This window comes from Arachis duranensis, chromosome 1, assembly GCF_000817695.3.
Source record: "Arachis duranensis cultivar V14167 chromosome 1, aradu.V14167.gnm2.J7QH, whole genome shotgun sequence".
In the NCBI taxonomy this organism is placed as follows: domain Eukaryota; kingdom Viridiplantae; phylum Streptophyta; class Magnoliopsida; order Fabales; family Fabaceae; genus Arachis; species Arachis duranensis.
Genome location: NC_029772.3, coordinates 13887887 through 13901467, shown reverse-complemented (window position 1 = coordinate 13901467; position 13581 = coordinate 13887887). Strand labels below are relative to the sequence as shown.

The 13581-nt window shown below is 31.6% G+C and overlaps 2 protein-coding genes across 9 annotated transcripts; one reads left to right on the top strand and one right to left on the bottom strand.

Annotated features, from left to right (window-relative positions):
* Positions 1 to 167: 167 nt before the first annotated feature.
* LOC107480340 (uncharacterized) lies at positions 168 to 2016 on the top strand. Its single transcript, XM_016100472.3, has 3 exons — positions 168 to 799; positions 1151 to 1336; positions 1447 to 2016. Exons 1-3 carry the CDS (start codon positions 302 to 304, stop codon positions 1729 to 1731), a joined length of 969 nt encoding a protein of 322 aa, XP_015955958.1. The 5' UTR covers positions 168 to 301; the 3' UTR covers positions 1732 to 2016.
* Positions 2017 to 6910: 4894 nt separating this feature from the next.
* On the bottom strand, positions 6911 to 12150 carry LOC107479829 (UDP-D-xylose:L-fucose alpha-1,3-D-xylosyltransferase MGP4). 8 transcript variants are annotated; one of them, XM_016099965.3, is made up of 8 exons: positions 11635 to 11685; positions 11476 to 11528; positions 11059 to 11370; positions 10032 to 10151; positions 9117 to 9781; positions 8088 to 8249; positions 7767 to 7982; positions 6911 to 7473 (listed from the first exon to the last, which is right to left on the bottom strand). In XM_016099965.3, the coding sequence occupies exons 5-8, from the start codon at positions 9594 to 9596 to the stop codon at positions 7264 to 7266; spliced, it is 1068 nt and encodes a 355-aa protein (XP_015955451.1). In that variant the 5' UTR covers positions 9597 to 9781; positions 10032 to 10151; positions 11059 to 11370; positions 11476 to 11528; positions 11635 to 11685; the 3' UTR covers positions 6911 to 7263. The 8 variants fall into 8 exon arrangements, with proteins under 8 accessions (XP_015955451.1, XP_052110176.1, XP_052110192.1 ...); XM_052254216.1 differs by lacking the exons at positions 10032 to 10151; positions 11635 to 11685 and adding an exon at positions 12080 to 12150; XM_052254232.1 differs by lacking the exons at positions 10032 to 10151; positions 11635 to 11685 and adding an exon at positions 12080 to 12136 and having other exon boundaries at positions 11059 to 11366.
* Between the last annotated feature and the right edge of the window lie 1431 nt (positions 12151 to 13581).

The window sequence follows — 13581 nt, the reverse complement described above, 5'->3', positions numbered from 1 at the left end:
AAAATGAATGTAATTAAAGTATATAAAACGTTGTTGACTGTCCAACAAAATTAAACTCCATTTTTGTTAAATTTGTTTTTTTTTTTTTAATTAAATAGAAAGAATCACCGCTGGCCCAACAAGTACGCTATGCAGATTCTGCATTCACCCCTCTAAGCAAACATAACATGACAATTCACACACCACACGAGCCTTCGTCCTCACTCTTCCCTCCTCACTCTCACTCTGACACTCCTCATTTTTTTCAGATTCAGATCAATACACTACCAAATCACCCATCTTGGAACTACCAACACCAACAATGTCATCAATGCTCGCAAAGACCGACTCCGAGGTCAGCAGCCTCAGCCAGTCCTCACCTGCGAGGTCCCCTCGACGTGCTGTCTATTACGTCCAGAGCCCGTCCAGGGACTCCTCGCATGATGGTGAAAAAACAACGAACTCGTTTCAGTCAAGCCCGCTGCAGAGCCCGCTGGGCTCTCCTCCCCACTCTCACTCCAACTCCTCTTTGGGCCCGCACTCCCGCGAGTCGGCCTCCACGCGCTTCTCGGGCTCCCGCAAGAGCAACGCCACTAACCGGAACAAGGGCCCGTGGAGGCCCTGGAAGGACCACAACAACAACAACTTCAACGCCATTGAAGAAGAAGGCCTTCTTGAGCTGCACGATGCAGATCACCATGGCCTCCCTCGTCGATGCTACTTCCCAGCCTTCGTCGTCGGCTTCGCCTTGCTGTTCTCCGTGTTCTCTCTCATTCTCTGGGGAGCCAGCCGCCCCCAGAAACCCGCCATTACTGTCAAGGTAGGTATTCATTCATCTTTCTCACATTAACTCTTTCATATTTTCAGTTGTTTAAAAGATTGATGTATCTAAAGTGAAGTTATGTGATTGTAGTTTTCTCTAATTATTAAATTTAATTCTCAAGAAAGAAAATGACGGCTGTCTCAACCATTTATGAATCTCAAACTATCTGGACATTTATTAGTAATGTGCTTTTGTAATTACTTATTTCAAAAGCTCTGCCACCAAACCAGTCATATTTGTGTATAAATATATTTTGTATTTAAACTTATTTTTAGTGTGAAGGGCAATTTATTGATGTATTAATCTTAATTAATTTTAAGTGTGACTTTGAATAATTTTTTATGGCAGAGTATAACATTTGATGAATTTGTGATTCAAGCGGGTGCGGATATGTCAGGAGTTGCAACTAGCTTAGTTACCATGAATTCTTCGGTGAAATTGACCTTTCGCAACACCGCAACATTCTTTGGAGTCCATGTGACTCCAACACCCTTAGATCTCAGTTATTCCCAGCTCACTCTAGCCACTGGAAATGTGAGTATCTAATTAATTAAGTTCATCTAAACATTGTTTCCTACATCAATTAATACTACTAGATATAGAGATAGATATATAAATTTTTAATCAAAACTAATTTGTTGTAGATGCCAAAGTTTTACCAATCGAGGAAAAGCCAGAGATCAGTGAAAATAGTGGTGAAGGGGAGTCATATCCCACTGTACGGAGGGGGAGCTGACCTGAGCAGCATCAACGGCGCACCTGTAGAACCGGTGCCGTTGAAGCTGACCTTGATGGTGAGGTCAAAGGCTTATGTTTTGGGCAAGTTGGTGAAGCCCAAGTTCTACAAGAAGATAGAGTGCACCGTGGTCATGGATCCCAAGAAGATGGGCGTGCCCATCTCCCTCAGGAACAAGTGCACTTACCAGTAGTGAATTAATTAATTAATCAACTAAAACAATAAAAAAGCAATTAATTAAGGATAATGTGAGTTATTAGTAATTTGATTATAAGCGTTGGAGAAAAGGTACATGAAAGAATTAAAAGCAAGCATGAACGTATTTTGCCTCGTTCTCACGAAACCTGCATGAGATGGGCTAAAGGGTAATTTTGGAGCTCGTCGGTGGCTTAATTCAATAATATATTATTGTATCTTGTCTTGTGCTATATTACAGGCAGAAGTTAAGTGAATTTTTATATCTTAATTTGATTTGTTTTCTCTCTATCTCAATCTCCTTTATTTATTTTTCCAACTTTTCTTGTCTCTTGTGGATACGATATCTTCTTTTCCTTTTTTCTTTTTCTTTTCGGAGGACTCAATATATATGTTTAATCACGTTGACAAGTTGTATGAGTAAATACTAGAACCGAATTAAACATAGAGAAAGTCTAAGTTATTAATATTTTTATTAAAATTTGACTAATATTTAACTAATAAAAAAATAAATAATCTCACATATAATTTATAATATTAAAAAATATTAATAATAATTAATTAATAATTACAAATGACAAAATTTATTAAGCTTCCGGACTCCTCTTAAACATAAGTTACTGAATCTCTGTCTAGGCTTCAACCCGATTATACCATTCCATTAGCAGGAAATAAATTTAATTTTATATACTTAATGATATTACAATGCATTCAGAAGAAACTTTTACTGTTAACACATGCAATGAAACCGCAAAAAGTCAAGTCAAATTCAATAGATGAAATAATTTAATCTATGAATAATTTCGTTTGGCGCCATTAAACAGGCCAGCCCAATTTGTTTAAATACGATCTGTTTAAACACGCGTGCGTGTTATACTACCTAGTTCATTTATTGTTTGTTTGTGGACCGAAAATAAACTGTTTATGATCATTTTGACGGATTATAGAGATTAATTCATTTATCTTTTATTTCAAAAAAAAGTTAAAAAAATTCAATTTTTTGGCTAAAAAATTAGACAGAAAAATATTACTTTTATATGAAAAAATCTTAAACAAACATATTTTTATATAAAAAAGAATGATGATTTTTTAAAAAAGGACCTTCTGTTTTGTTGTGAACTAACTCACTTAACCTAATATATTTTTAGGTTAATTGATTTCAACCTATTTTGAATACCTAATATATTTTTAGGTTAATTGATTTCAACCTATTTGATTCAAAATTTAATGGAGTCTAATTTTAGATATAGAAATTCGGTTGTTTAAACTAAGGAATCGTCTCTGGTGGAAAAACTTAAAATTAGTTCTTAATGGACCAGGTGAGCATATTTAATTTAGTATTTTTTATTGGTATTATATATAAATTGTAAATTTACAAAGTTTGACTTTAATTCTTTAAGTTTGTGCTAATTATAAAATGGTCTATTGAATTATGTAAAGAATTGATAATTTAAGCAATATTAGTTAAAGACCACGTACATTTTTTTAATTAATTTTTTTTGGAAGGATTAAAGATTTTTTTAATATTACGAAAAAAATAATATTTTTGATATTAGTAATAAAAAAATACTATTTTATTTTTTAAATTATTTAATTATATTACAAATTAAAATTTGATGTTTATTTTAAAATATTAAAATTTTAGAAAGAGTTTATTTAAAAAAAATTGTAATTGTTTAATATAGTTTGACAAATATTTGTCGACAAATTTTTGTCAATATAAAAAAATTTTAATAAATTAATTAAAGTAATTATTTGTTTAGATATTTTTTGAAATATTTACATTTTTTCTTTTATTAATACACATCTTTTTAAAATTTAAAATATTTTAAGAATTATATATCAATAAATTATTTATTTATTTATTTATTTATTTATTACAATAATTTGAATTGGAATGGATGGAAAAATAGATTTAAATTGATGTAATATAAATTTTATTATTTTAAATAAAATTAATTGGTCTAATAGAAAAGAAAGAAAAGACATAAAAAAAATAAAAATACTTAATTGAATTTGGTTATAAAAATAATTTGATCATATAATATTTTTTATTTTTTTACTATTTATTTCATTAGCAATGATAATTATATCAATAAATAAATTATTTATTAAAAAATTATATTAATATATTTATAATTTCATCTTAAATTTATTTTAAATTTTTCAAAGCATCCTAATCCTTTAAAGATCATTAAATATTTTTACCATACTAGACTCTTCCACTTAAACTGATAAATGGACAGTAAAAGTAGTAATGTTAGAGGAATCATTGTTGCATAGCATATAAATTATTTGAATAATATTCCATTCCATAAAAATAAAACACTGTCTATAGTGGGAAAAGTTAGAGTTGGAGCTTAAATTAAAGGACCATGTTTGGAGATACCAAAATAGTGAAAGAGAATGCATCCTTTTTCTAATTCAAAATATTCCCCAACTAATATGAAGAATAGCAAGTGGCCCGTGATTACCATCATTTTCTTCTCCTTCTATCTCCATAATCTTATTTCCTTATTTCATTGATATACTCAGCTGCCCTCCACTCCCACCGTATCATCTCTTCCTTGGCAACTGTCTTTCATGTTCCAACATCACTCCATGGCCACTTGGCCACCACTTCTCCTTCCATTCATCCATTACTTTTTCGACCAATCTCAAAACTTTGTCCTTTTCAACTTATATCACCACGTCCACTACTTCATCACCTCACATCAAATTCTAAAGAACACAGTTCTAGGGTGATCTGTTTCATGAAGGTCAGCTTTTAAAACCACACAAGAAATACTTCCAAACAAAATAGCAACACATTAATACAAGGCTCGAATGTAAGTATTATACCCACAATTTATTAGTTTCAAAATCATTCATTTACATAAATAATATTATTATATTTTTTATCTCTCAAATTCACTAACATTCATATGAAATAATAGAATGAAAAACACTTGTCATAATCATGCTCATGTTTATTTCATGAAACACACACAATGTTAACATATTACATGGTCTTTTATAGACAATCTATCACAATAAAATATTTAGTGTGGCGGTACAATGAGAAAAGAATCAAAACAGCTTGCACTAAAGCTTATAGACACCAATTTTCAATTTGAATTGGTGGAATTGTCTATGATGGAGAAAGTTGGTTCTGGTACTTGAAGCACCTGGTTAAAATATTCGAAATATGTGGTTGGAAATAGCGCCGTACCGTTGAAAATAATTTTACTATGTTTGGCCCCAGAATTTATGTAATTGCAAACCGGGTTAAAGGGAATGAGAAAAATGAGAACGGTTCAGTTGCAAAAGAGGCAATGCTTTTTATATGTAGCTGGACTATTTGTAGATTATTTTTTTAAGTAAAATATTTGTAGATTATTTAAGTTGACAAATTCAATTAATTAATTCGATCCGATTCACCGTAAAAAAAAAAGTAGGTGAGATTGATATATTTATTTATCTTAATTTAATTATTTTTTACTTAATAATAATTAATAACAATTGTTATCCTGAGGATACTAACAATATGAATGATAATGATAATAGTTAGTATTATTATTACAATCGTAATAAAAAAAAGAAAATGATCATAATTATCAGGAAAAATGTGAATAAGAATAATCGTAGTGAATATTAAAATAATAATAGTAATAACTCCTAATTATAATACTAATAATAGTAATTACACTAATATAAATATGAATAGTTGAAGAATACTACTCCTTAGGATAATAATATTTTTATAATTCAAAGAAAATATGAATTATATTTAGACTTTAATGATATTTTTTAATGAAAATGTTATTTTTAAAGAATAAAAAGTTTGAGGTGAACGAATATTTTTTCTGCTTCAAATTAAATTTGTTTCTTTGGAAAATAATGATGATGAGTTGTCAACTTAGCTTCAACCACTATAAACAATTTTGAAAGAAAGTCAAAAAGTTCAAGTAAATGAATTTTGTTGTAAAATAATTTTTTTTACAAAGGAAAAAAATAGGTGAATCAAGGTTTATGGTACAAAATATATAAATGTTTAAAAATATTCATAAAATAATATTATAGAAATTAAACTAAAAAGTCAATTTTAAGAATGAAAATTTTTATTATTAAAAAGAAAAAAATGATGAAAAGTAAAAAATCATAACTAAGACACTTAGTTGTCAGAAATTTGCTTTTTTTCATTTTAAAATATTTATGAACCAAGAATTAAAATATTCATTAATTATAAATGTTTTCTAGACCTTAAAAGTCCTGAAGATACTTTCACCATGGAAGAAGCCTCCTTCTTTCAATTGCTTTCAACTCTTTCGCTTTTTCATAATTTTCACAAGGTACACCAAAAGAAAAATAGATATGAAAAGTATATTGGATTTAGCAACTGAACTCTACACTTGAGTTACAATGGCTTTATAGATTTATGATATCATTTTTATACATGTAATTAAATTTAGTAGCGAATAGGAAAACAAAATATCAATTGTCTAATAAGATGGGATTCTTAAATTTTAAGTTGTCTATTTGAGTATTTCTTACTTGAAAACTATTTTTCTTTTTCAACTAATATTTAGCCAGTGTTATTTATTTTTATGGGCTTTAAAACTATTGTTTTTCATTTTTATCGACTAAAAATTTAGTTTTGTATCTTTGGAAGATGAAAATTATTGGAATAATACTGGAAAGTATTTTTTAGTTAATATTAACCAATTTTTTTAAAATTATTTTATTTATCTTAATTTTAGACTATAAATCATAAATCTTAAAACCTTAATTTTAGACTATATGGTTCTTTTTTCCACGAGTAAAATTTGAACCGGATGTAGTTGTTTGAAAAGCATATAATATGCCACTTAAACCAAACTTCCAACCAAATTCTAAATTATAAATCTTAAAACAAAATTGACTAATATTGAATAAATAAATAAAAATACACACAAAAGACTTTAAAGTAGACAAAAATACACATCAAAATTTATAAATATCAAAATACATTAAAAAGATCATTTTTAATGGACAAAAATATAAAAATATACCATAAGCCTCACAAATCTGCTGACGACAGACATTTTTGCCGATTAAAAAAAAAAACATTTCAAGTGTAACTCAATATATATGAATCTTGTGTACTTTTTTCCTATCCTAAACTCTTTCATATATACTTGTCCATTTACTTGCTAATATTGGTTAATTAAAAATCCATTCCCTATAATTTCTCTTATAAATATTATTTTAAGTAGCATTTGTAGTCCAACTACAAGAACCAAATAAATTCTATCCTTCTCTTCTATGGACTTGTAATACAATCCAGCATCTTTGAAGCACCTTTTTCCGCACAAAAATGAAACACAAACTATCTGCCAAGGAATCGTTTGGCGGCTGGTATGGGTGCAGCACATGTTGATAGCAAGAGTTCGGATGTCTTCATCAAGCCTCTACCAGATAGGCGGATGAATGAATTGGCAGAAACCATGTTCTAATTTTCGAAAATAAATGCTCTAACAAAATCCGACGATAAACTCGAGACATCCAAGGGTCATATTCTACCAAGCGGGGATTCGTCAGCATGATCATCCACCAACCAGAGGCCATAGTCGCGAAATCGCTTTATCTTCTTCTCAAAACCTACTATATAGTTATTGTGAATGATCACATGCTTTCCTTTAGTTTCCTTAACCCATGTCTTGTTCTTGAAATATAACCCACCTGTAGGAAAAGCTGCCTGCGGCAACAAGTATAAATCCACCTGTAGGTAGTCATGGAAATGAATCATGAAAAAGAACATATTCAGCCTCTTACATGTTATAAAGAATAAACTGGTTATATAACAAACTTGAGATCAAGCAATTAGTACAAATATCAGAACAATTGACATTTTCCTGTTTTCTGAATTGAAGGTCTCTCCCTTGTAACTGACCATAAATCATGTAGTACACTACCATGATGCCATAAATAAGCTTCGGTCATATATTGGTATATTTAAGGTATAGAAGTTATCCACACCGGAAGAGAATAAAAAGAGAAAAAAAAGGGACAAACCTCTTTAGCTGTCTTCATCAAAGCCCAGTTAAAAGCAGGTTGATCATTTGATTTCTGGGTTCTAGACCATGGTTGATTCTGAAGTTCCTCAATCCACCTTCTCAAGACTAGCTTTGCTCCGTCTGTAGGGCGAAGGAAAATCATGCAACTGCATATGTAAGGGCGGCCCTTTTTTCCTGGTGGCGGTAAAGCATGAGAATGGTTTAATGGTTTGATCTGATCTCACAAGGTAACAAAAAGAAAATAAAAAAGTCTGTAATACCAAGAATGAAACAGAAACGCACTAGACCGCAGCATATACACATATATCATCATACTTACCGGAATCATATCATCTGTAAAGTACACATCATGATTCCCTTCTAACTGAAGCAATGGATCCCCCAACCAGACCATATCAACATCATTGTACATTACACTATATCCGAGCTCCAAAATCTTCAGAAGATGGCTAGGCCTTCTGGCCGTGAAGTTGAAAAATCCCTAGACAGTGAAAATAAACAAGAACAGATTCTAAAATTCAGAAACACATTCAGAAAATAAATAGATCAAGATAATTAATAACACTTCAGACATAACATAAGCATGAAGAGTAACACAAAGGACAAGATATATGTGTGATAATTTCCGAGATGCATCCAATACAATAACAAGAATTAAAGTAACCAAACGTTGAGAAACATGTTTATAAGAGAAAAGATAATATAGATAGAAGGTAAAGAATATGAAAATTTACTGGGACAAGGTAAGCAATACAATTGAGGTTCACCCCTGTATAAGGGTATGAAATATAACTACGGGTTTGTTTGGATGAGCTTCTAAGAAAATATCTCTTTTCGAGTTATCTTTTTTTAAAGAACCTTATAGAAAAGTAAGTAATTTTATATTTGGATATCTCATGCAAAAAGATCTTTTTATCTATCAATTATGTTTGAATATAACAATATAAAAGTACTTTTTTGTTTATTTATTATGTGAAAAACATCTTTTTTTTTAAGGAAAAAAGATCTTTTAAGAAAAATGTAACTTGTAGCTTCTCAGAAAAGATTTTTTTTCTAGTACTTTTACTACTAGAAATTTACCAAACACGCTAAAAAATAAAAAATAAAATATTTTTTCTATCACCTTAATGGCACCCAAACAAACACTAAGCATGTTTGAGCCATGCACATAACTAACAGAGTATACGATTAATAAAGTCAATTTCTAATAACTGGTAAAGCAAACTATAATAAATCATGATCCGTATATTACTAAAATGAAAGCCCAATTCAATTCAGGCCTAAACTCCAAAACACATTAAAACTACTAAATTTCAGTTACTAATAACGTAAGAGCATACATACAAACCTTAGATCCAAACTTATGAGCAGATTCAGCATCAAGCACAGGTGGAATAAGAACAGCATGACCAGGCCAACGCTCATTAACCTTATAGAGTGAAGCATAGTCCTCAGCAATGACAAGAACCATATCCTGGCGGTTCTGCCTTGTGATACTGATCAACCAGTTGTTGAGAAACGGCAAGTAAGGCTGACTCACAATGCAAATTATGACAGTTCCATTTTTGCCCACAAAGGAGAGAGCTTGGTCCAATGTGTATGAGTTCCACTTTGAAACAGCAGGCTTCGAAACTGAGAAGATTCCATGGGGGATATTGACCCAGGGGCTGAAGACACCCACCACCATGACGAGGCAAAGGAGGACCAAGAGTGTCGTTGGGGTGAGGATGGAGATGGGTCTCTTGGAATTGGCCGAGGAAGGTGGTGGAGCGGCAAATGGGTTCGAAAAGGCATTGTGCAAGCTTCTTTGATGCAGAAACATTGACATCGTAGCTCGTAAAGAAGAAATGGAGAAGTGTGGTTGTTGTGGAGAAGGGAAAAGATTGAGACTTTGATGAAATTATTGGGGTTTGAGATTTGAGATTGGAAGATTTAGATTAAGCAAGAAACAGAGGTAGTGACGGTGGTGGTGGTGCTGTGGCAACACTTGAATGGATCCAATCAAATTCGACCCTTACAAAAGAAGATTAAAGTAAATATCAGTAGAATAATCAATTGAAAGTGGAAGTATATGGAATTTAAGGTTCTGAAAACCGACCGGTCATCGAACCATTTTAATTACTGGTTTACTGCTTCCACCAGTTCAACCGGAAAAACTATTTGATAATAAAATAATAAATAAATAAAAATATGCATATAAAGTGAAAATATGAAACATATATTAATAAGTAACATACACAATATTATTTAATACTATTATTACCACATTTTTCTGTGTCACTTGTTTGATCACTTTCTTTCTTTCTTTCTTTCTTTTCAACACTTGATACTCTAATTAGAATAAGACTACATTATCAACCTGCTCCGACGATATATTTGTCCACTGTACAATTAGAAAATGGTTATTTATATCCTAACTAGAGCCTAGCCAAGCACCACAAAGAGCAATGCAGGAATATAAAGCAGTTCCAAATGCCAACAAAGCTGAGATTTCCAATATGCACAATGCATAGTAGCCAGCATCATTCCCATCTCCTGTCAAAATGTCAGGACCCTACAATTTCCAATTAAATCAAGCTAACAACATTGATTTAAGATACCAGTGCCCCCTCCCTAGTAAGCATACATCCCAATTATCATTTCTACAAGAGAAAAATACATTCATAGCCCTCAGATCTCATACTGTGTCACTTGTTAACTTACATATGATTATCTATGACAGTTTTTTGTGGCAATACTTTTGGTAATTTAAACATGAATGTTCTATAACTCAGATTACATCATTATATTTTGCTGTTATCATTCAAATCTCTCTCATCATATTAGATATATTTTCATGATATTATTCAGTCATTCATGGACCTAGAACTATTGGAAGATTAATTTGGCAAGATATGAAGTTACATAAAGTAGAACTAAATAGCAAACACACAAAAATTAACAAGCTTTCCATTTAACAAATTCACAATTAGCAAATGCACCCAAAATCAGCAGTCAGCAGCATAACTAAATTAGTAATTAGCAAGCTTTCCATTCAACAAATTTAAGTCTCCCGTTTAACAAAATGGCAAACTCAAGTCTCATCATAAATTCAAAACCAAGCAATTAGTTAACTACATTACGTACATAGCATCATAAGAGATCAGAGCTCACAAACACACACAAAATTAACTAATTGTTGTTAACTAAATCATGCTGAACACATTAAAAACTAAATTAATCAAATCACATTTTCTTTTTATAAACAACAGATTAAAAACAAAAAGAGAAAGCAAGAAAAATTGACTAACCTTCGGTGGTCTTCGAACGAGCAGAGTATGAAGGAGAAGGAGCAAGAATGTGACGCGCAGAAGATGGAGGCAGTTTTATGTTTACAATGCGGAGAAGTGGCAGAATATGAGGGAGAGGGATTTTGGAGCAGCGGAGGGTGGAGTGCAGCAGAATGGAGAAGAGGAGGGTGGAGCACGGCGGATCCGGAGAAGAGGAAGGGTTTAGAATAAGCTCACTTCAATAGTCCAAAACAACAACGCAGCACCTACCCTTCTTTTTCCATTATTTATTTGTTTATTGTTCAGAAACCATGAATGCAAGAAACCACCTAACTTCAAAGATTATGTCATAAACATTAACAAAGATAACTTATCAAAAATGTTATAACAATATCTAAAGGCTTAAAGCAATGCTAAGGATTAGCTTAGGGAACTAACATGTGTCTATGACAGAGAAGAGAGCTCCATATAAACCAATTATTATATTTCACCTACAGAAAATTCATTGCGCGCACACACGTTATTAGAAATTATATAATTTACCTTAGGATCTGTCCGCAAAATAAACTTTGAAAATGCATTATTATTTCATTTCACCAGTCTTTTCTCATGTAGCTATCAATCTTTATTTTCTGCAGAAACCAGATGTTAATTTATCAGGTTCATCAAGTATGGTCAATTAGCATTAAGTATGACGACTGCAATGCATCATTTTCCTCATAAATCTCTAAAATTCATGGATTGTATGAAATAAAATATATTTTCCTTGTGCAATGCAGTTTTAGTGTAAATACATCTAAATTTTGGAGATCAAGGCTTAATCACATTCTTTTACAAGATTTGGGAGGTACTTCCACCAGTAAGTATTTTACCATAATTTATGTGTGTCACTCACTTTCTCATAATCCAATATATTTTATACAGTTTGGAACCAAAGTGTCTTAGTTCCGCAAAGTAGAGTAGCTGTTCTGAACTTTATTCTTACTATATATATCTACTATATACTTCTATATGTTAATATAATTTTTTTTTTCCTTCATACCAGGGATATTGGACCCTCAGGCATGGAGGTAATATTCAAGGAAGCATGATTTATCACCTGTAATAGTGGCAGTAGCTGGTGTTAGTCATTGCAATTTAATTTTGAACAAAGACTTTTCTTTAATATTTCTATCTAAAAGTGTTGTACAAGTCCTTTGAGAGTTTATGAATTGTACGACAGACAAGTAGTGGTAATTGTATTGTATTTCACTTTAAAATGAGTTATATTTTGATGCCTTAAAGTTGAAGAAGGTGGCCGACGATCAGAAAAGATACTGTCATGCAGCGAATATAGCGGGGCAGAAATGCCATTACGTTCATATGCAATAAAAAATTGATAATCAGCAACATGCAATCAAGTAACAATAACAAACCTAGGATTAGTAGTATTCTATATAAAGGAAGTAAACAACTCTTCCTTCTCAATAACTTAATTATTTCAAATTCTTTCATTACATGTTCCTACGTGAAGGGAAGAAGAGTGCAAAAAAAGGTCTAACTTTCTCAGTCACGAACATTATCAACAGAAAGGATATAACATTCTTTCAAGTATGCACATTTTTTCTATAAAAGGAGAGTCCTTCAAGCTAAAAAAAGGAGAAACTTTTTTTTTCAAAATACTGCAAATGGTGTGATCTTTGTTGGAAGAGTATGTGAGAAATCCAAATAGTGTTTCCTTTGTATCATTGCTAGAAAATCAAGCCAGAAATGTGGTATTGAATCAGAGGTAACAACTGCAAATCAAGATTCACAAGCAAATCAAGGGCCAAACTGATCCATCCATATTCCTCTTATGTAGTATGTTTATGCTGATTGTATTGTCCAAACATAGAGAACAATGTGATAAGACTTGGCAATTTTCTTCAAATATTGACAATTCTAAATTCTGATTAAGGTCCAAATTTAGTGCAACAGCTGATCAAAGGAAAGCAAGAAATTTCAAGGGAATAATAACCTGTAAAAATGCAGCAAATCCTTTTACACAGCACACATGTTATAAGTTGTTAAGCATTTGAAATGTCGAATGTCCAAGATCCAAAAAGAAACAAAAGATAAATCGAGAACAGCAAACAATTACACGCAAGGCACTTATTACATAGCACTTAATGAATATGGATTAGTGAACCTAAATGGCAAACTAAGGCCTTTTCCCTTCCCATTGTGTTTAATTAAACTCAAATGACAAGCACAACAAACAAACTAAGTCTTAATTCGTTCATTCTTTCATAAGGTAACAACTAACAAGGTTTAATCATACACAAGCAAATTAAGAATCTATTTGGGCTGAACACATCACAGTGATTAAAGAGCTCTTGCTGAATTTAATCAAGCTTATTCCCACACTATTAAATGGTGTGCCTTAAATGGGACAAATCTACTTCAGCTCCTGGCCATCACCACGTGAAACATCTGGAAGTGCATTTTTGAAATTCTCAGCTTTGATTTGAAGTGTCAGCAAGCTCTTCTTCAAGATTCATAGTCTCTTTAGCAAGACCCAGAGCC

What these genes read in the sequence shown, in the direction of transcription:
- LOC107480340 (XM_016100472.3), top strand. Translation starts at nt 302, where the DNA reads ATGTCATCAATGCTCGCAAAGACCGACTCCGAGGTCAGCAGCCTCAGC. An exon ending in AACCCGCCATTACTGTCAAG is followed by an intron (nt 800 to 1,150) that starts GTAGGTATTCAT and finishes TTTTTATGGCAG; the next exon opens with AGTATAACATTTGATGAATT. An exon ending in TCACTCTAGCCACTGGAAAT is followed by an intron (nt 1,337 to 1,446) that starts GTGAGTATCTAA and finishes AATTTGTTGTAG; the next exon opens with ATGCCAAAGTTTTACCAATC.
- LOC107479829 (XM_052254216.1), bottom strand. Translation starts at nt 9,596, where the DNA reads ATGTCAATGTTTCTGCATCAAAGAAGCTTGCACAATGCCTTTTCGAAC. An exon ending in CTCATAAGTTTGGATCTAAG is followed by an intron (nt 8,250 to 9,116) that starts GTTTGTATGTAT and finishes TTCACTGTCTAG; the next exon opens with GGATTTTTCAACTTCACGGC. An exon ending in TGATGAAGACAGCTAAAGAG is followed by an intron (nt 7,474 to 7,766) that starts GTTTGTCCCTTT and finishes GACTACCTACAG; the next exon opens with GTGGATTTATACTTGTTGCC.